This window comes from Eupeodes corollae, chromosome 2 (assembly GCF_945859685.1).
Source record: "Eupeodes corollae chromosome 2, idEupCoro1.1, whole genome shotgun sequence".
In the NCBI taxonomy this organism is placed as follows: Eukaryota; Metazoa; Arthropoda; class Insecta; order Diptera; family Syrphidae; genus Eupeodes; species Eupeodes corollae.
In genome coordinates, this window is record NC_079148.1 from 73,953,701 (window position 1) to 73,974,891 (window position 21,191).

General features: G+C 35.3%; 2 protein-coding genes across 2 annotated transcripts in view; one reads left to right on the forward strand and one right to left on the reverse strand.

Annotated features, from left to right (window-relative positions):
- Positions 1-826: 826 nt before the first annotated feature.
- On the reverse strand, positions 827-2,040 carry LOC129945350 (proteasome subunit alpha type-7-1). Its single transcript, XM_056055032.1, has 3 exons — positions 1,809-2,040; positions 1,457-1,686; positions 827-1,387 (listed from the first exon to the last, which is right to left on the reverse strand). The coding sequence occupies exons 1-3, from the start codon at positions 1,908-1,910 to the stop codon at positions 970-972; spliced, it is 750 nt and encodes a 249-aa protein (XP_055911007.1). The 5' UTR covers positions 1,911-2,040; the 3' UTR covers positions 827-969.
- A 5,753-nt stretch (positions 2,041-7,793) lies between these two features.
- LOC129948595 (katanin p80 WD40 repeat-containing subunit B1) overlaps positions 7,794-21,191 on the forward strand; it is a 42,395-nt gene continuing 28,997 nt past the window's right edge. The window contains exons 1-3 of the mRNA XM_056059729.1: positions 7,794-8,349; positions 8,572-8,699; positions 8,813-9,030. Of these exons, the coding sequence (XP_055915704.1) occupies positions 8,316-8,349; positions 8,572-8,699; positions 8,813-9,030 (380 nt within the window). The 5' untranslated portion in view covers positions 7,794-8,315. The remainder of the gene's footprint in view (positions 8,350-8,571; positions 8,700-8,812; positions 9,031-21,191) is intronic.

Here is a 21,191-nt window from a genome sequence, read left to right on the forward strand (position 1 = left end):
TAAGGGTCTAATTTAATGAGACGATATTAATTATTGTTATAATTTTTAAAGACTATCTAATGTACAAATATTTTTATTTTAATCAATGCTTGTGTGATATACTATACTTCAAAAAAAGTCTTAAATATAACGTGATTTTTCAATAACTGTGTTTGATTTTGTTCATATTCATTTTTAAAGGATTCAAGGTTTTTGAATATATTCTATAATAAAGGATGTTATAGACCTAGTGTAAATCCAGGTAGTTATTAGATTTGATGATAACTCTGTTGTTCAGAAAGGTGTGGTCTAACCATTTAATTTGGACGACTCCCACCCAACATATGAAAGCATTCCAAGATTAGAGTTTAGAGGTGTTTGTGTAACTTTCTTCTAAAGGAATCAGTCGTAGTAGTTGAAACGTTGCTTTTTCCAAGAATAATGTAACATGTTACCATTTCTGTGAATAGGAAAAAGCTTCAAAAATGTATATGCGAAAAGTTTGCCAGAAAAATGTGATATTTTTTCTGAAGAAAATAAAAGAATGCATTATTATTAACGTATCATAAGCAATCTAAAAAGGCGGCTTAGGTTGTGTTTGGTTTTTGTCATTGTAAATTTCGCATAGAAAGTATAACCTAACAACACACGGACAGGTCCCCTCGGATGTAATTACAATTTTTGTTGAAGTCTGCTGTTGTTGCGCCTCCCCTTCTTCTGGGTTTTCATTAAAGTGCTATTCCGGTTCAAGACAATTCAAGTAAAAGCAGAACAACAAATCTGCTCTCTGATAGGCATCCTCAACCTCTGCACGGCGTATTAAAAAACCATAAAATGAAAACCAAACTTATTTAAATCCCCTGTACACAAAGCATTTAATTAATTTATTAATATGTTTTCAAGAACTTGGAACAAAATCATTAGCTGACATAAAAACGAATTTGCATTTTGGAAATAATTAATAAAGAGACCTCTCGACCATTAATAGATTCATTTCTTTTGCTTCTTCTTCTCAGCCTCTTCTTCTTTTTCCTTTTCGATGATCGCTACGTACTTTTCAATGGACTGAACATCGAGCATTTTTAGTGGTTTGTCTTTTTCCATGACAGCAATTTCAAGATTCTTCTGTCCAGACTGCGCCACCTCTAGAAGAGCTTTGATAGCCAATTTAACGGCACCGTTTTCATCGGCCACTTCATTGTCTTTGTAATGTTTCTCGAGGAATTCACGAACAGTCTTGGCCGAGCGACCAGTCGCATTGGCTTTCCATTCATAATAAATGCCAGACGGTTCGGTCTGATACAAATGTGGGGTTCCATCGAAATCGAAACCACCGATGAGACACGAGATACCAAAAGGACGGCGACCGTTGCTCTGTGTGTATTTTTGTTTTAACTGGGCAATAAATCTAAACGTGAACAGAAGAAGAGCATTTACTCAAATTTATTCACAAATTCTAGTCTGCATTAATATTTACCTAGTGATGTACTCCAGTGTGACCGGATCTTCTACGTTGAGTTTGTGACTCTGACACTCTACTTGTGCACGATTTATGAGAATTCTGGCGTCGGCGGTAAGGCCGGCAAAAGCCATCACCACATGAGAATCGAGGGCGCAGATCTTTCGTACTGTGCGCTCTTCTTGAAGTTTTGCAACTGATTTCTTTTCCACGCCCAGGACAACACAATTAGCACCGCGAACACCAACCTTTTGAATTTTAATTTAAACAAAAAAAAATAATGAGAATCTAAGAAATGACCAGACAAAAATTTGAGTTTTCTTTTCCTGTATTTAAGGTTATGGTTTGCTTTGTTTGGAGTTGAACTTACTGCAGTTGAACCTTTTCGTACGGCTTCTTGGGCATATTCTACTTGAAGCAAATGGCCATCGGGTGAGAAAATTGTAACGGCACGATCATATCTGGCAGACATTTTTATTAAATTTTATTAGAAAAGTAGAAAACTTATTTAAAAAACTCGATTTTAATTTGCAAAAATCTCAAGCTACGATGACAATGACAAGATGTGAGTTGTGTAGCGAAAACGAACGAAAGATGAAAACTGTTTGTCAGCCTAAATGACAGAAACAGATAATGGAACTGCCAGAGTAGAATTTATGAATTCGCAAATTATAGTATTACCATTCAAAATAAAGAGAATATTGGGCGTGTTTAGTAGTTAGTTTTTGAAACAAGATAAATTTAAGAAAGATTTTTTTTATTTTTGTGTGGAAAACAGTTTTTGCAAAGTTTTTCCACAATTTTGGTTTTGTATACAGTATGTCATGAAAAAGTTAGTGAAATAGCAACCTGAAGGTCAATTACCACTCAAAGTAAGACAGAGTTATTTCTTCTTTTCAAATAAATCTTCCTTGGATACATTTTGTCTGCAAATTAAGACTTGAAGTTACCAAATTCGTAAACCATTGACGTACTATAGATGGACTTCTATTTGAATAAAAATGGTTCCACTTCAAATAAGCTACACTAGCCCTTCCAGGCACAGTGGCAAAAAAAGTTATGAAATATTTAGCGACATCTGTTTGTATTTAGTTGAAATATGCTTTTTCTGACATAGAAAGTATTGACATCTAGTATAATTTGTTGAAGACAAACGATGCCATGTTTTTTTTTTGTTTGTATGTTATTGAAAAATGTTGACGTGCAAAATGAAGCAGAAGCATGCTGTTCGCTGTGCCTGTGAGTCTTATATGTAAACGTTACACAATGTTTCCACATAGCCCTCTTTGTGCTAGTATTTTGTCCGTTAAAAGTGGAACCATCGTGAAGTTGGCAACTAGCAGTCTATGTATAGTATGTCAATGTCGTAAACAAAAGTATTCAATTAATATTTCTGGATTATTTTGTGAGAAATATTTTGACAGAAAGCCGAACAATCACGATCAACCGTTTACCGTCATGTTATCACTGTACACATTGGCTGCGTTTAATCATAGCTTGTATCGTGATGGTGAGTTCGTAGGATTATTCAATACTTATTTTATTCTCATACAAACCACCCTTTAAAAGTGATTCCACCTCTTAGGATATGCTTTCCTCTTTGTAGGTTTGGCGGAAAAAATCATAAGTAATTTTAAAACGTTATCTGTCATTATAAAGTTTGCAAAATAAACAAATACGAAACTCAAGGTTTAAAAGCTTGTTCATATTTCCGCAGATCTAACAGAAAGCAGAGCAGCGTTAAGAAATAGATGACACCAACTAAAAGTTGGCTACATCGTACGTAGTAAATAATGTTAGCCCATATATTTGAATATAATTTTATACTTTCAGGTTTTATCAAAGCTTATTAAGTTCCCCCTATTAAACTGTAGCTGTCTGCTTCAAAGCCTTTTAAGCTTTTCAAGCACTCTAAATTAATAGTGAAATAGCTTCGTTAGAACCTTATGGAAGTATCGCTACTGTGGAGTTACAATATTGGTGTTGAGAGTACATATGTATCTAAGAGATCAATAATATGAAAAGGTTGTGGGTGGTTGAACACATTTTTTTCAGTCAATTTTGTTTAATTTGGATTGAGCAGTTAAATTTTGAAAAAATAAATTGAATAGTGCTACATCAAGGAAAGAAATAAAGCCCAGTAAATTATAAGTCTCAACCGTTCTTGTTTGCGAGTTATGTCAGAGATGGACTGCAACTATAGTTTATACACCAATACTCATTCAAATAAGCGCTTTTCATGACAAGAATAAACCTTAACAAACAATCCCTTCAAAAGGCAGTACAAACTTTAATGCTTGTTCTGACAATTTGCATCGAACGTAGTATTTATTTATCCTTGTTAATATAGCGACACTCTCTGCTACTCCTCCAACTAATAAAACAGCGTTTAAAAAATACTCCACTAGAATGAAGCCAATTGCTTATATTTGCTTTTTCTGTTTTCAATTGAGTTCTTTTCAAAACATTTGTATAGAATATCCAAAATAATGATGAAAACAACTGTTTAAAGTTAATTTGAAACACACATGGGCTCTGAGATGACTTTGAGAGCTACAAAAAGAGCAAAAATATACGTTTTCAAGGATTTAGGACACTAATGTGAAATAGCAATAGAGACTTTAAAGAAGCAAGAAAATTGTAAGGTAAAGCGACAAAATTAAGGGTCAAAAGCTGAGTATCAGCCAGAATTACAATGGTTCAATTGTGTAGGGAGCTATTACTTACTTTGACACAATCGATATTTAGTTGTTGTCCACAATACTGAACGGTAACAACTATAAATGTTTGATGGAGCGGTTACTTCCAAATATGAAAAGCAGTTTTGGACCTCTGTCTTAAATTTTAGAAAAAGGCAATGCCCCAAATCACACTTCGAGGTTTGTTAGAAGTTGAATTCAATCTGCAGAGGTGGAACTTTTGCCAATTCCCCTTTATTTCAACATTTACTTCAACTTTATTAAAAACATTTGGGCATAGCATTTTCATTAAGCTTATTAAGTTTTCGGACAATTTGAAGACAAATTAAAGCTTTTCGTGATTACTGGTTCCATATTTCCTGTGATTATTAAAACAAAAATAATGCTTCTATTCCAAACTGTCTTCTAGAGATTATATCCGAAAATGTAAATATTTTATTAATGTTGTTGTTTTTTTTTCTGAAATTTTGCATATGGCTTCATCTTAATGGAGAATTTTTGTATAAGCAGTGGTTCAGTATTTGATATTTTGAATTCCAACGCTCGTTTCCAATTTTTCCTTTAATTTTATAAATTTGTAATGAAAAAAAATTCGTACCTTTTCACAGTAGTAACATTTTTCGGGTACAACACTTCCACTAGCAATAAAAAAGTGAAACTCGATTCCAAAATGTGTCGCCTCATCCTAGTAGTTGGTATATGTTACTTCATTTAGTAATAAATAAATATTCAAACTCATTGGGGCGTAGTCATACAGAATTACTAAAGTCGTGATTTCTTGATTTATACATTAAGGTTTATTGGTTATATAAACCAGCTCTTATTCATAGTCAGTTTCCTAGCTGTGTTTAGTAAAATCCTAGGTTAAGGCTGTGCCCTACTACAATTATACTTCAAATAGCAAAAAATACCGTTATATTTCCAAACTTGTTATATTGTGCTGTCATTTCTCAAATTGAGTGTCAAAAAAGTAAGTAAAACAAAACTATTTAATAAAAAATAAAAAAGTATCTAACAACGTTTTATAATCAACAGCAAAGAAAATATAAAACGCAGACGACAGAAAAGCAGGTCGCAGTCAGAGAAGCGATTCGTGGCACATTAACATTGTCCACGGTATGGATATGATGTTATACGATGATAATAAAAAAAAGGATGTTCGTTCGATATGAGGACTGCTGTCTATAATAGATGCTATTAAAACCTGGAGATTTCCAGAAACGTGTTATCCTCTTTTACTTCGTAGTTATCCAATATTCAGTAAATTGTTAATAAATGTGACTGTTTCTATTTATAAACGATATCTTTTGCAGAAATCCTTACAGATCACGACATACTTCAAACTCCTCTAAGACATCTATACATTCTTTAATTACGGTATCAATCGACATTTTTTTGGACAGTAAGTTTACGTTACATTTATTTGTTATGATTTACTTTTGAAGTTTTGCAATTTACAAACAAAGATCAAATATGACATTTGGCTGTGATAATAACTACTTAAACACAGCATTTCCTATGTTTATAGTTAGACTTTAGATTAAGCCCTAAGCTTATTGGCTGAACTGAAGCTGTAGCTGTAGCTGTAGCTGTAGCTGTAGCTGTAGCTGTAGCTGTAGCTGTAGCTGTAGCTGTAGCTGTAGCTGTAGCTGTAGCTGTAGCTGTAGCTGTAGCTGTAGCTGTAGCTGTAGCTGTAGCTGTAGCTGTAGCTGTAGCTGTAGCTGTAGCTGTAGCTGTAGCTGTAGCTGTAGCTGTAGCTGTAGCTGTAGCTGTAGCTGTAGCTGTAGCTGTAGCTGTAGCTGTAGTTGTAGCTGTAGCTGTAGCTGTAGCTGTAGCTGTAGCTGTAGATGTAGCTGTAGCTGTAGCTGTAGCTGTAGATGTAGCTGTAGCTGTAGCTGTAGCTGTAGCTGTAGCTGTAGCTGTAGCTGTAGCTGTAGCTGTAAGGATACAAAAAAAATAGTTTCGGAAACAAGAATACAAATGCATGTATTTAGGTATAAACATTTTGGTTTTGAAAATTTGTTTACAAATTTGTGTTTTCGTTCTCGAAACTATAATTTTTTTGTAATCAGATAGGTTTAAGAATTAAAAAAAAAAATATTTGCTCCGCTTAATATGGCTGTGGAATCCTAAGGACCAAATATATAGCCACACATACATATGTACCTTAAAGTGCTTTATATGTAGTTAAAATTAAATAATAATTTATGTAAGGCTGATGTGAATCAAAAACCTGGTGCCAAGTGCAAATAAATAAAAAAAAAACATTTTGTTACGAAAACAGTTTGTGTTTATTTAACAAAACATAGCTATGCATGCATATCTTCAATATACATGTACATAAAAGAGGTATGTCGTTAATGTTATTATCAAATAAACCTTTGTAGTTGATGAACTTAGAACCAAAGTTTAGCGGACGTTTGATAGCAACGTGCTTTCCATCGATGCTACCGACGCAGTGGGGCATATGCCATCGTCTGTCGAACTCGTTGCTGAAGTCTTTCCAATCTCCCATGTTGCAATTTGGCATATAAACCGGAGATAGTACGTCCCAAAATACTTCACAGACTTCAATGATGATTTGTCTAACCGTGGATGCTCCCATCCTGAAAGACCAAGTAGTTTGGTGAAACTCCTTGCGCCAAGTACCTGAATAGAGTGGATATTTAATAAATACTTTCGATTTTGAAATATGACTTACAATAATGTTACCATCATCCTACACTCTAGACTTATTGCAGTTCTAATGAATTTTTTTTGTAGGCTTGAATTTATAAGAGACAAAAACAAATCATATTGCGTCCTGGTTAGCCGAGTAGTGGCCTTAAAAAATAGTTCTTCGTCATTGTTTTTGATAAACTGAAAGGTTTTATGATAATTTAAGCAAGACCATTAAACATTTTACCCCACCTGAAAAGTTGTTTCAAAGAAACCTTTCGTAGGTCTTTCTTGGTACAAAGGACGTACCCACCACCTTCGTTTTCTCTTCGTTTGAAAATAAATTGCCCAAAAATTACAATAGTCACAAAACTAAACACAAATGTATAAATGTCAACAAAAATGACAGCTGACGTTCTTCCTGCGCTACACTATTGTGGGCGACCTCTGCTACATTAGTGAGCGATTTTTTAGCTACAGCTGCATCTCATTCTGTTCAAGGGTTTAAATTTATTTATAAATAGCTTAAACTTTGGACTTGCTTCAAAACAAGTTACAAAGAGTTTCGCAAACATCTATGAATATGCGCCATTCAAATCAGGTAAAAATAATTCGAGGCGATAACTTGCTTTTCAAATACTCATCAAAACAAGCCAACTTACTTACTTGCTTAAGGTGGCGCTACAGTCCTGCCTCACCAACAAACTTCTCCATCTAGCTCGCCAACCCCAACCTTTTTAAAAACTCCTTACCACCTTGGTCGACCTCTATCTTTCAAATAACACACCTTTCTAAATATATCTTTCTGGCAACATTGTCATTTAAAAATCAATAAAAAAAACCATCTCATAAAAAAAACATGAAAAACTTTGTTTTTTTTTTTTAATTTTCTCATTTTGGAAATGTCAGTTAATTGTTCATTTTCTTTTGATCTTGTCTTTATCGGCTCGGCGTTTTGCCAAAAAAGCCGTTTTTTACATATTCTCTTTGTCTCAATTTTCCCTTTTGCTTTTTGTGATTCTTCCTCTTCTACATCGTTTTCACGGGGTCTTTCTTATTCTCAATTTCAGTTTTCTTTCAGATGTTTTTGACAATACCAAGAGAAAAGATTAATTTGTTTTACATTTCACTTTATTTGTTATTTGTTGTTCCTTGTTTTTATCTTTCTAATTTCAAGTTCTTTTAACAATTTACAAAAATTTATTCAAAAATCTAAAGTGTTTCCTAAATAAAATCACAATAACACCAAATTAGCTAGCGGTCTGCTGCTTTGCTCTTTGGCTCTGTCTTAGACGAAGTCGTTTTCGTTGTCATCGTCGTCGTTGTCGTTGTCGTTGTCGTCGTCGTCGTCGTAGTTGTCTCAGTTGTCTTGTCTTGTCTCGAACTCGAAGAAAGACAAATAAATTTAAAAAAGAATTATTGTGAACAAATTGCAAAACGAAGACACAAAAAAGAATAAGAAATTCTAAAATTCTCCACATTGACGCGATTTAAAATAAAAGATTCCAAGCTATCAAGTTATGGCATTACCGCGGAAATTAACAAAAAAGATATGTAAGTCTCTCGTGTTGGTCAACAATAATTACCTACTCGCTACTCTGCGCCCACAACTCGGCTGCGTGCGGGCGCAGCGATTCGATTGGAATTCTATCCATTTATAGCTCTCTCAGCTGTACTGCTTCTCTAGGAAGGTTATGCAAAAATCAATCCCCGAGGAAGCAGCCAGCTTGAGAATTAAGTGGGAAATGACATTCTAATTGGCAAGTTCTCTTCCAGATGAGATAAAAGCTCACAGCGGAAAGGTGACCAGTCTAGACCTTGGCGAGACAGGCCGGGTTTTAGTAACAGGTGGACAAGACCGCAATGTAAATCTCTGGGCAATTGGTGAAGAAAAATGTTTTATGGTAAGCTCCCCCCCCCCTTAAACGAACAATACAAACAACTTTACTCGTCAACTTGGTCAAATAAGAAAATTAAAAATCTACTTCCACTTCCGTTTCTTGGTTATTCTTTAAAGTCACTTACTGGACACAATGGATCCATCGACTGTGTTAAGTTTGCGTACAATGATGATTTTGTCTACTCGGCCGACGACATTGGCATCATCCGGCGCTGGGACCTCAACGCTCAAACGATATGTTCCACTCTCAATGGACATATGGAAAGCGTACGAACGTTGGACTTTAATCCGTCGGGGGAGTATGTGATCTCCGGCAGCAATGACACCACAGTAAGGTAAGTAAGATTTAAAACTCTAACTCTAACCGGTGCAATCAAAACAACACCAAAAAAGTCCAAAGAATTCCCGGGTTGGGTCATAAATCTTCGATGTTAGAATCTCGCATGAAATGGGAAATAGAAACAATGAAACGAACGGGTGGCTGTTAAGGTCACGTACGGCAATGGCTACGAGTGGCTTAAGTCAGCAGTAAAGCAATCGAATCGTTATTCTCTCTGTGTCGGTCACTGTCGATTGTTTTGTCGGTTAAAATTCTTACAACGCAACGATTGGATTTTGTTGTTGGGTTTCTTATAATTGTGGAAATTCAATAGGCTCGTCGATGAGACTTTTCTCAGATTCATTTGTCAATCATAGTTTTTGTTTAGTTTGATGTTTCTGATTTTCATTTTATAACGATTTTTTCTTGTTCTTACTTCAAAAGTACAGCTATGCAGTTTATATTCTGTCCTTGGGTTGTACTGGGGTGTTCTTCTAAGCTATAACTCGACTCGATATCGTGGCCAGGTATTCGAATATGTTTGCATATCTCAGGGAAAATCTAAAGCAACTTTAGCTGTGATTGATATGTGGGTGGGGTTAAGTATGATAGGTTTGTTATTATGTTTTTGTGTTGTGTATTTTGTGGTAGCCAACTTATTTGGGATATTGATATGATTTTACAACTACTAACGCGATTGATGCAGAAATTGAATATTGTGTGTCATATTTATTTTACAACCTATGACGATTAACTCGAATTAATATTTAAATTTGTTGCCGTAGGTTTGCTTTGTGTGGTTTGAGTAAAATTTGGTTATTTTTGTTTTTTTTTTTTTAGGAAAAAGTTCGTTTTCTTTAACTCATTACTCAATTAAGTGCAGCATTTTTGAAAATTTCAGTTTGATGTTTTTCAAAAACTAAGTTTTGATTTAAATATTTTTTGAATGAAAAGCAAGCATGTACAGATATGGACATTAAAATAGACACAGAGACAGTTGCTTAGAGTAAAACTAAATAAAAACAACAACATGCATTAGAAGTAGTTCTAACCTTTATCAAACAAAATTTACGAATCTCTTATGCAAAATAACGTGGGTTTTATTTTTTGTTTTGCTTGTTGATTGTTTGGAGATAAACCGTTCCTTAAGTAAGACCTTAATACTTAACTTCATTTTATAAAAGAATTAGTTCACTTTAGGAATTAAATTTAAATTATTTTAATACTATTACAATTAATTCTAAGTTCTAATTTGGTTCATAGTTACCATTGTTCCCTATAAGAGAAAGCTGTTATTTTAGTTTTACGAAGTGAAGTGAATAGTTAGAATAATGAGCAGATCTCTCAAATTGATTGCAAAAGCAATTTGAGCGCAATTTTGCCAAAAAACAGCAGGGAAATCGAAGCAAAACAACGAGGAGAGAAGAGTGAACGATCATTTGTGCTTAAAAACAGATCTTTACAAGTCTTCTACAAATAAAAAAACACACTACAGCTTCCAATAACTTCCCGAACTATTTATAGAAGACTTGTTGAAGCTAACTTGCTAAGAAGGATCGCAAGAATGGTGCCCTTTCTAAGGAAAAAAACATAACAACACGGTTTGAATTCGCCTGCAATCATTTTCATTGGAGTGGGCCAAAAGAAGGCAAATGGTGGAGGAATGTTTTGTGGATGGACGAAACAAAGATAAATTTGTTCGGAAGTGATGGCAGACAAACCGTTAGAAGCTTTCCTTTGAAAGAACTAAATCCCGAATTCATCCAGAAAACGGTCAAGAATGGTGGCGGCAGTATCATACTTTGGGGATAATTTTTTTGACATGGCTTTGGACCAATACATTTGAATGGGTAAAACGATCAAAATATGAAGATGAATATCATGAAGGGTACGATGCTGCCTTATGCGGGTGAACAAATGAGTTCTACAGCAGGACAACGACCCTGAGCATACATCCAAATCTGCTCAAAAGTATTTTTAAGCCCAAACAATCAACGTGGCCATCCCAATCGCCTGACTTAAATTCTATAGAACATTTTGGGGTATATTTAAAATGCACGGTTAGGAAACATTTAACAAAAAATAAACCCGAACTGTAAAGCATGGTTCAAGAGGAGTGATACAATATTTCAATTGACAGATGCCGCCGATTATGTGGCTCAATGTGCAACAGATTTTACATTGTAAATAAAGCTAAGGGCCATGCTACCATATATTAAAATAATTTTTAAATCAAAAGCATTTAATTTAATTTTTTTAAATCTGTGTATCTATTTTAATGTCCATGAAATTTGTTCTTTTTTTACATTTGTGAATTTAAAATATTTTAAGTTATAGTTTTACTATAAATAATTGGTAATTTTAGTTTGGAAGAAAAAAATAAGAAAATGAAGGACAAATTTGAACAAAACAAATCTTTAAATCTAATCAATAAAAAATTGAAGTTTTGGTGTTTCTATTTTAATGTCCATATCTGTACAACTGTTTTATCCTTGGAAATAATTTCTTTGAGGTCAAAACCTATTTTCAAGTTGTTTGGTTACCTTTCGTGTCGTGCATTTTTTTTCAAGCAGTTTTGTGTCCTTGCGAAAGTAAAGAGTTTATTAAATTTTGAACTATTGACCAACTATTATGTTCATTAGGTTATTTATCAAAAGAAAATACTGGAAAAAGATATCATAAAAAGTATCGCTTCTTGTTCGTGGTAAGTCGTATACAAAAGTGATGTAGTCGATTGAGTGCACTGGCCAAAACGGTGTTAATTGTTTTCTTGCTGGATTTGTAGATAAATGGCTTTTACAACAGTTAATTGTAAGAGTTTTTATTGAAAGCGCTATTCAAATCTATACATGGCTGTTGATGATATCCCAGATGATGGAAATGGAGTAGATGTAGAGGATATATGTGAGAATGACTTGCTTGATCCCCTTCCCATATACCTGTTGATATCCCAGGAGAGTAGAGGTTGAAATCAATGATGGATTTGAAAGCGAAGACGGTATCCCACTTTCTAATCCGAGGGACGAAAGCTCACAAAGAGGTGGGCCTCAAAATACTACTCCAAAAAGCTCCAATCTTGTGGTTTATTCCACTGAAATGGCTGACACATTTAAACATTTGGAAAGTCTTACCAAAGTAAAAGAACAATTGGAATTGGAAGATGATGTTCAAATCTTTGATGATATAATGAATTTGATTGTGGGTTAAAGTGGGGTATAGGCACTGGACCAAAATTGTCAATTATTCTTAATTACAAAAGAATATCTAAGAAAGTTTGTTGGCATTATGCTTTTTTCGAATATCACACTTCACCCCAAGAATCATTATATTGGTGCTTAGACGAAGATACTAGAATTCCGTTGGTAGCTAACGCCATGTCCTGCAATCGGTTCAAGAAAATTAAGCGCTTTATTCATTTGGCCAACAATTCACATATTGAAAAGGCGGATAAAATGGCAAAGATTCGGCTTTTGATGAAAATGACTTGCCAGAATTATCAAAAATGGTGTTTCCTTCTTGATAAACTTTCAATTGACTAAACAATGGTAAAGTACTTTGGTCATTATTCCGCAAAGCAATTTATTCGTGGAAAGCCTGTTCGTTTTGGATATAAGGAGTTTATGCTTTGTAGAAGCGATAGATATTGCCACAATTTTGACGTGTATTGTGGTGCTAAAAATGTGAGTTAAATAAATAAGTGCTTACCCCTTGGATCACGCGTGGTGCTTGATTTACTTGAAGTAAATAACTACACCCAGTGACCACAGCTTTTTTTTCGATAACTATTTTACCAGCCATGACTTTATGGCCACTTTACGAAGAAAGGTATTTCGTGCTACAATTACAGTTAGTGACAATAGGACAAAAAAAAATTACACTCAAATCATTGAAGACGGTAATGAAGGCAAATCGAGGGTACTTCCATTAAAAATTTGACAAAAACAACAACATCCTTTTAGCACATTGGAAAGATAATGCTGTTGTAACCGTTGCAACTATTTACGATCTTAACCTTTAGGAAAAGTCAAAAGATGTTCAACAACAGAGAAACAAAAGGTTATCCTTCCTCAGCCAAAACCATTAGTGTCATACAACAAGGATATGGCCAATTTGTCAACAATTACCGAATCAAAGTAAAAGGTCAAAAATGGTGAATGCTTAACCTTTGTACAAACCATAACGAGAACTTATTTACGTACAGGGCAATGAAAGCTCCAAATAAGCCAAATGTTCCGAAAACCGTGATTCGCTGAGAAGGAGGACACACATATCAACTACGATGTAGGTTTTTCAATTAACAGGTAACTTTTTTTGTTTTAAGCACCTTGGGGCTGTTATATAATAGCTGAACAAGATATGTGCTTTAGATAGTTTTCCTGTTAGAAGAAGAAATTGTTTTGTATTCCGAGCTTACTGACACTAGACCCTGGTTGGGTTCTGGTTAATGTGGCTGACCGTGATGGAGTAGAACACACTTAGGCCACTTGTGATAGCACATGGATCTTGAGTTTTTCTTCTAAGCTCAATAAAACCAGCTTCGAGTCCCTTACGCAACGTGACAGACTAGTTATGTTAATATGATTGAGATTGTTTAGATCGTTAAAGAAGAATTCTACTTGGTAATTCTTGCGTGAAGGTGAAGAATTGTTTCCTCCTCTTCCTTACCCATACAACTTCCGCAAAAGTAATTTGAGAATACGACAGGCTGTGTGGCGTGTTTGCATTCCTTTTAGACAGTGCCGATTATCGAGCTTAAGTGCGATCTGCTTAAAGGTAGCTAGCAACTTGAGTGCTTTAAATCTAGTGCAGGCCAGGTGTTTTCTTTGTGACCTGACCTGATGTTTGTCTTTTTCATAGCGTCTTCCATTAGCAATAGTTTAAATGCAGCGATTGGTATGTTAAAAATGGTATAATATTTTGTACTGTAGCATTTCTTCGAGGTAATTTGGCTTAAAATTTCCTGGAATGTCTCCTCGAGTGAACAAAACCTGCGTACGTAAGAACCAGATTCCAGAGAGTTTCAATGCAACTCGCCCTAGACGAAGAGAAATCATAAAGGTAATGGAAGACTTCAATGCTAGGCATAGAGTTGGCAGTTGCAACGACAATGGTGAAAGGTTTGCGGAATTTTGGTAGGATTGGTGGCCCTATGTTTGGAGACAAGACATGCCAATAAATAAGCTGGATGTTGACAGATAGACAAGCTTTTTTTAACCAATTGTCAACTTAGAGATAAATTAACGATTCAGAAGCAGTATCTTGGATGTCAGAAATAAAAGAGGTGGAGACTTGGGTCATGGCTTTCCGAGAAAACTTGGACAAAGTTCAACGAAAAGAGCCAACTAAAAGCTCATTTAGCAGCAGCTGATTCCAGGTGAAGAATAACAAGGCTTTTGGGAAAAAGATTCCAACAAATAGATAGATGATGCGTTTTGCTTCATCCGCCAACAAAGTAGCGATGATTGTTTTAGGGCGTAAACGGGAACTACTCGAAGCAACATAATGTCACTGAACAAGCAAAGTTCGCACTGAATCAGCTCAGTTTATCAATTTTAATAAGGCACTCGTACAATTGCTAGAGCTCTCGATATTCACAAATCCGCTTGCCCGGATAGTATCCTTGCTATTTTTCTGAAGAAGTGATCTTTAACACTGGCACAACCCATGCGAAAGTTTTTCCAACTGTGGAATGGATGTAAAACAACATTTGTCCAGTTTGTCATTTAACTATATGACTGTTGTAGCAATAGGTCAACTGATGATCTCATGGTTTATCTCACCGACCATTAAAACAAATCCTTAGTAGTTTTGGAGAAAACAAGATTATTATACGGCATTTGATAGAATTCGGCATCAAGCTCTTTTATCGAAAATGCGTGCTTTCAATATTGATGAATCTGTTGTTAATTATATTATAAACTGCTTTTCCAAGCGTTTAATACAAGTTTAATTGGATAATTTCAAATCTGAGACTCATAAAATAAAAGCTGGTGTCCCCCAGGGTTCTGTTTTTCTCCGACTCTCTTCCTTATATTCATAAACGAACTTTTGTCTGTCACTTCTAATCCATTAAATTGCTCCTCTGATGACAGTACTCTCAGCTTTTTCATATTCATTTCTAAACGTAAACATGTTAAAGGTATTAATAACCCTAATGTAAAAAAGACGTCGGGATGCAACCCACGCTGATAACTTCCCATCTCGTCTGTCGATTTGTCTTACTTAAAAGTTTATATCTGTTCGTGTTTTGTTAAAAAAGTTGTCTGTTGAATTATTCTTAAAAAAAATTAAAATTACTAACAACATTTTGCATATAATGAAATGGTTTGATTTTAAAATCTATTTTCGTTTAAGAGATTCTTAGTCGAAAACCAATTTTTACCAATTTTAGTAGCATATCTTAAAAGCTTTTATTTCTTATTAAACAAATACAATTTGGAATTATGAAATGAATTTGAAGTCGATACCTTCTATTGTTCAGGAGATATCGAGAACAAAACATTATTTTTTACCAAATTTCCGAACTATTTTTTTCAGATTTTATTTTTTATGAAGAAACTGACTGTTGAATTTTTATAAAAAATACACTGAATATCGAAAAAAATATTTTCTGTAAGATAAAATCAGTTTGAAGCCAATATTAATTTTTGAGTTAAAAGTAAAATGCTACCAACTTTTAGTAATGTTTTTGTTTGCGCGAACGTACGAACGCGTACATATACGTACACACGCACACTTCACAAACCTCTACTTCAAGTTCATAGTACAAAAACTACCAAAAACGTTATTGTCTACAAAACACTCCTCAGGCACTCCTCAGATTTTTCTTGACTAACTTTCCCTTAAAGTTGCCTCAATTGGAAGGTAATTTTTTGGCAGCTGGCCAATCAGATACTTGAAACTTGCCTAAATTTCAAGTCCCTTATGTCGTCTGAACCTGCCCAATAACTTCACATGAGAAGTTAAAAAAAAAACTCTAATGCTCAATTCAAGACGGGTTAAAATCAAATATTTACAAAATCATTTTGTCTGCGACACTCTTCAAAAATTTTGTACATGATCAACAAAACATTGGAATTATTTAGAATGAAATAGCCCCATAGTTGTGACAATAAATGCTCACTTCTGTTTGTAAGTATATTGCAATGCCAAAGCCAAGGTTTTTTAGAAACTTAACTCAAACCCAGTAAGTTATACATTCTCATTGTTTTTTTGATCATTTTGTTTTGTTAACTTCTTTTCGTCTTTTTCAGTACATTATTGCTTTTGAAATATAATTTTTGATGTAATTTAAAAAAGAATACCCTGCAAATTTACTGTCAGAAAGAAAATACTTAAGGTTTCTTATCCTACCTTACACATTGTTTGTGTTTATGTCAATTGTATGTAATAGTTTATTGTGAAATTTGTGGAAATCATAAGTTAAGATACAAATCACAACCACTTTACTGATTGTATTTATTTCTTACGTCATTAGAAAATAATTTATTTTACATATATTAGATTGAATTCCGGAAAGTATAACATTTTATCGCCTACAAACGCCCACAAAAATAAAATGAATATTTCAAAAGTACGAGTATATTCACATTGACATTTCGATGAATTTCTTGAAGCAATCATTTCAGTCCCTTGCAAAACGGTTTCTTTGCGTCTTATCTTGTAATTGCCGACACAAATTAAAATACCTATTTCAAGTGATTAAAAGAATGTTAATGTTATTTGTTAAACGATCGCTTTTAAAGTCGCCTCACTATAACCGGAAATGAAGACATACAAATGTAACCCTGCCCTGATGAAACAAAAACTCTATCTTCATTCGATCGGTTATAAAGAACTCACATAAAAATTACTTCAGCTTATTGTGTGTCATTGTTTTCTTTAACTTTGTACTCATTAACTCTATTTTTTGTTTTTATTAGTATTTCTTACCTGGTTTAATTTATCTAGAGCTTAGTCACTGTGTGGTTCGCAGGTATAATCAAACCCCTACCTACACTCATCATGGCTATAGCCATTGTTGTTACAACGATGCTCATAGTAATTATTCTCTCTTGACAACCTCGCCTTGCATCTCCCTTACTTTATCATTTAATGTCCAACATCCAACTGAAGAAACTAGTTATTGTGCTCCAGAAACGCAGATGAACCGGAGACAGATCAAGAACCTCTCAGTCATTATTATTTATCCCGTTCAAATGCAAGAATAAAAACTACTAATGATGTCTTTGTTTTCTTAGGGAAACTATTCTTGTTTTTATTTTTGGTTTTGGATTGGTAATTGGTGGCAAGTAGACTTTTGAATGTTGGGAAAGATCTGTTTGGATTTAGAAATTGACTGTTTGGGGTTTTTCAATATGTTAGGGAATCTCACATTCGCATAGTTCCTTCCTACTTCGTAGTCTTCTGTGGTTTAAATTAGTTTTTTTTTTTTTAATTTGATATCAATAAATAATTGCTTTAACATTTTAATATTCGTCTGCTGATATTTCATTTAATGGGAGTTTTATGAGCAAAAAAACGTCGTATAACGTTCATAGCTGGATATGGTGTGCGGCTTAAAATTTGCACATGTGTTCCCCATGTTGACGTGATCTTTAGTAGAAAGCCAAAAGAAACTAATGTAATGTATAAAATATACGAAGGAGGTTTTCATTTCAATTGAAATTTAATGGAGTTATGAACTTGTTTCTTCATCATCAGAGAGACACACTTTTCGTAATTTAATAGGCAAGAGCATTAGACATTTTGTTTTCGTTTGCTTGTTTCATAAAAGGTTTACTGGTTTTGGGCGTCTGGTGTCTAATGTCTGGTGAATGACTCTTCAAACTGAAATGGTGAAAGCATTTTTTGAGTGTACATTTAGCTCGTCACGATTTTGATTCATTTCATAAATGCACGACCTTCAATTTAAGGTCTAACACTAATCGATTTTTAGTTTTTTTTTTTCGGATATATCATTTTGTTTGTAGTTTTAATTGATTCATTCTCATCAGAGGTTAAGGTCATGACTTAAAAGTTTTATATAGTTTTTCCTTTTGTGAGAAACTACATCTTAAAACTTTCTGTTTTTATTGACAATTAATATTAGGCATTATATCTAGTTCTAATTGTTATGCTAGGAGCATGTGCTTACTTACTTACTTAAGGTGTCGCTACAGTCCTGTGTGAACTAGGGCCTCACCCAACAAACTTCTCAATCTAGTTCGGTCCCTAGCTAGATGTCTCCAGTTTTGCGCTCCAAGTTGGGTGAGGTCACCTTCCACTTGTGCGCGCCACCTGATCCACGCTGTCCTGTGGGTGCGGATTCGAAGACTTTCCGGGCCGGAGCATTGGTTTCCATGCGCTCTACGTGACCCAGCCATCTTAGTCGTTGGACTTTTACCCTTCTGGCTAAGTCTACGTCGCTGTACATCCCGTACAGCTCATCGTTCCATCTTCTCCTCCACTCCCCTTCGATGCATACGGGACCGTAGATCACACCAAGAACTTTTCTCTCGAAGCGACCCAAGGTGCTTTCATCCGCTTTTGTCATGGTCCATGCTTCTGCACCGTATAGCAGGACGGGGATGATAAGGGTCTTATATAGCAACACTTTGGTCCCTTGATAGAGGGACAGCGCTGGTGTTGTTTTCTGCGTTTACAGCGGAGCCTAGGTAGACGAAGTCCTTGACTACCTCAAAGTTACGTCTGTCGATTGTGACGTTTTGACCAAAACGACGGTGTTGTATGTCCTTTCTTGACGACAGCATGTACTTTGTTTGCCCTCATTAACCGTTAAACCCATTTTTGCCGCCTCTGCCTCAATACTCACAAAAGCCCCATTGACATCACGCTGAGTTCTTCCGATTATGTCAATGTCATCAGCATATGCCAGTAGTTGGACAGACTTTTGAAAGATAGTGCCTCTAGTGTTGACGTGTGAGCTCTGCACTATTCTTTCATGCACGATGTTAAAAAAATCACATGACAGCGCATCTAAAACCTTTTTTTACATCGAAAGATTCTGTTAAGTTGTTTCCAACCTTTATGGAGCAGCGTGAATTCTCCATGGTCATCGTGTACAAACGGACAAACTAGACATGGCTCTATACAGCTCGTCCCTGTATATGCAGTCATATGCGGCCTTGAAATCGATGAAAAGATGATGTGTGTCGATTTGGTGCTCTTGGGTTTTTTCCAGGATCTGCCGTAATGTGAATATTTGATCAGCTGTGGACAATCCTGGTCTAAAACCACACTGATAAGGACCTATCAGGTTGTTGACGATGGGCTTTAGACGTTCACATATTACGGCAGAAAAGATTTTACAGACGATGTTAAGTAGACTGATTCCTCTATAGTTGGTGCAGTTTAGAGGGTCCCTTTTTTCAGGGTCGGGCAAACAATACTGAGGTTCGATTCATCGGGCATGCTTTCTTCCGGCCATATATTACAGATAAGTTGGTGCATGCATCCAACCAACTAATCTCCAGCTGCTTTAAAGAGCTCGGCACTCAAGCCATCCGCTCCAGCGGCTTTATTAGACTTCAACTTAAATATGGTAATCTTTACTTCGTCTAAGTCGGGAGGACGGGATTGTAGGCTTTCGTCGTCTATATTGAATGGATCATCCTGCCTGACAGCGGAATTCAGTTCTTCGTCGCCGTTATACAGTCTGCAGAAGTGGTCCTTCCATATCCTCAGCATTGACTGCGGTTCCATTATGATGTTTCCACTGGGATCATGACGAAATCTAGAATGCCAAAAATCTCGAATGCCGAAAATCTCGAAAATAAAAAAAAATTATCTAGAACGCAAAAATCCCGAATCCGTAAAAATCCAGAATTAACAAAAATCTCGAAAGACTCTATCTAGAAAAAAATCTAGAAAAAAATAAAAATTCGAGATAGAAAAAAATCTCGAAAAAAAATAAAAATTCCAAATTTTTTTTGTTACAGTTAAAACTCAATAAAAAACAAATACATCAGTTTCAAAAATCAAATGGGGTGGCGCAACAGTCCGTTGTGAACCAGGGCCTAGTGATTTACAACTCATGTGTGCGAGTAGTGTTGTCAGGAATGGAAGGGACCTACAATTAATGGCCGAATCCGAACGGCTAGTTTGAGAAAGCACTTTTTCATGACAAGAATTACTCTTGAAGGATTTGTCAATTTCTCGCAAAAGGCAGTACCCGCGAAAATATTTTTTTTTTAAATTAAGGTGGCACAGGCAGGGATTGAACCCAGATCCCTTGGATGACAGTCCAACGCACTAACCATCATGCCACGGGTACTACCCACCACGGGTTTACCCAATATTTTATTTTCTGAGCAAGAAAAATAGTTGCAAACAATAAGAAAGGTGCATGTATAGCAATGTGTAATTGTATGATTGATAACTTTACTTGTCAACTTTAAGTTTGTTAAGGAGAAGTAAGTTATCCAGAATGCGTGTTTGAATTTTTGAGGCAATGTTTAAAATTCGCGCGAATTTTGAACATTGCCTAAAAAATTCAAACACACATTCTGGATTTTTGCATTCGAGATTTTATTTTTCTAGATTTTGACATTTCGAGATTTTATTTTCTAGATTTTTGTTTTCGAGATTTTTTCCATTCTAGATTTTTGTTTTCGAGATTTTCATATTCGATATTTTTACTTTCTAGATAATTAATTTCTAGATATCGTGGTAGACCCGTTTCCACTTTCGTCTTTGCAGCCTTCGGTTCTAGGTTTATGTACCTGTGAATTTCGTTTCACCTGTTCATAAAACTTTACCTCGTTCCTGCTTTTGAGCAGGAACATGTGCGCAGAAAACTTCGCAATCTAGCTAGATGTCGCGCACTTCGAGTTGAGTGAGATCACTTTCCACTTTTTTTTTATAATAAACACGCACTCAAGGGGATATTGCTACCCTTATTATGCAGAGGCACATTGTGAGCACTGGGAAGAGGAGAGAGGGTTTAAAAGGAGATGTCGGTGCACATTGGTTTTGAATTCCTGAATATTTCAATGACTAAGAAACACAGAGTGTGGTAAGGCATTCCACATTCGCGTAGTACGGCTAAATAACGAATCTCTGTATTTGTATTAGTACGGCCGAAGTTGGGCTCGAGGGTATACTGATGAGCATTCCTAGAAGTGCGAGTATTACGGTTGAACTGTCTAAAGGGAGGAATGCAACTGGCTATTTTAC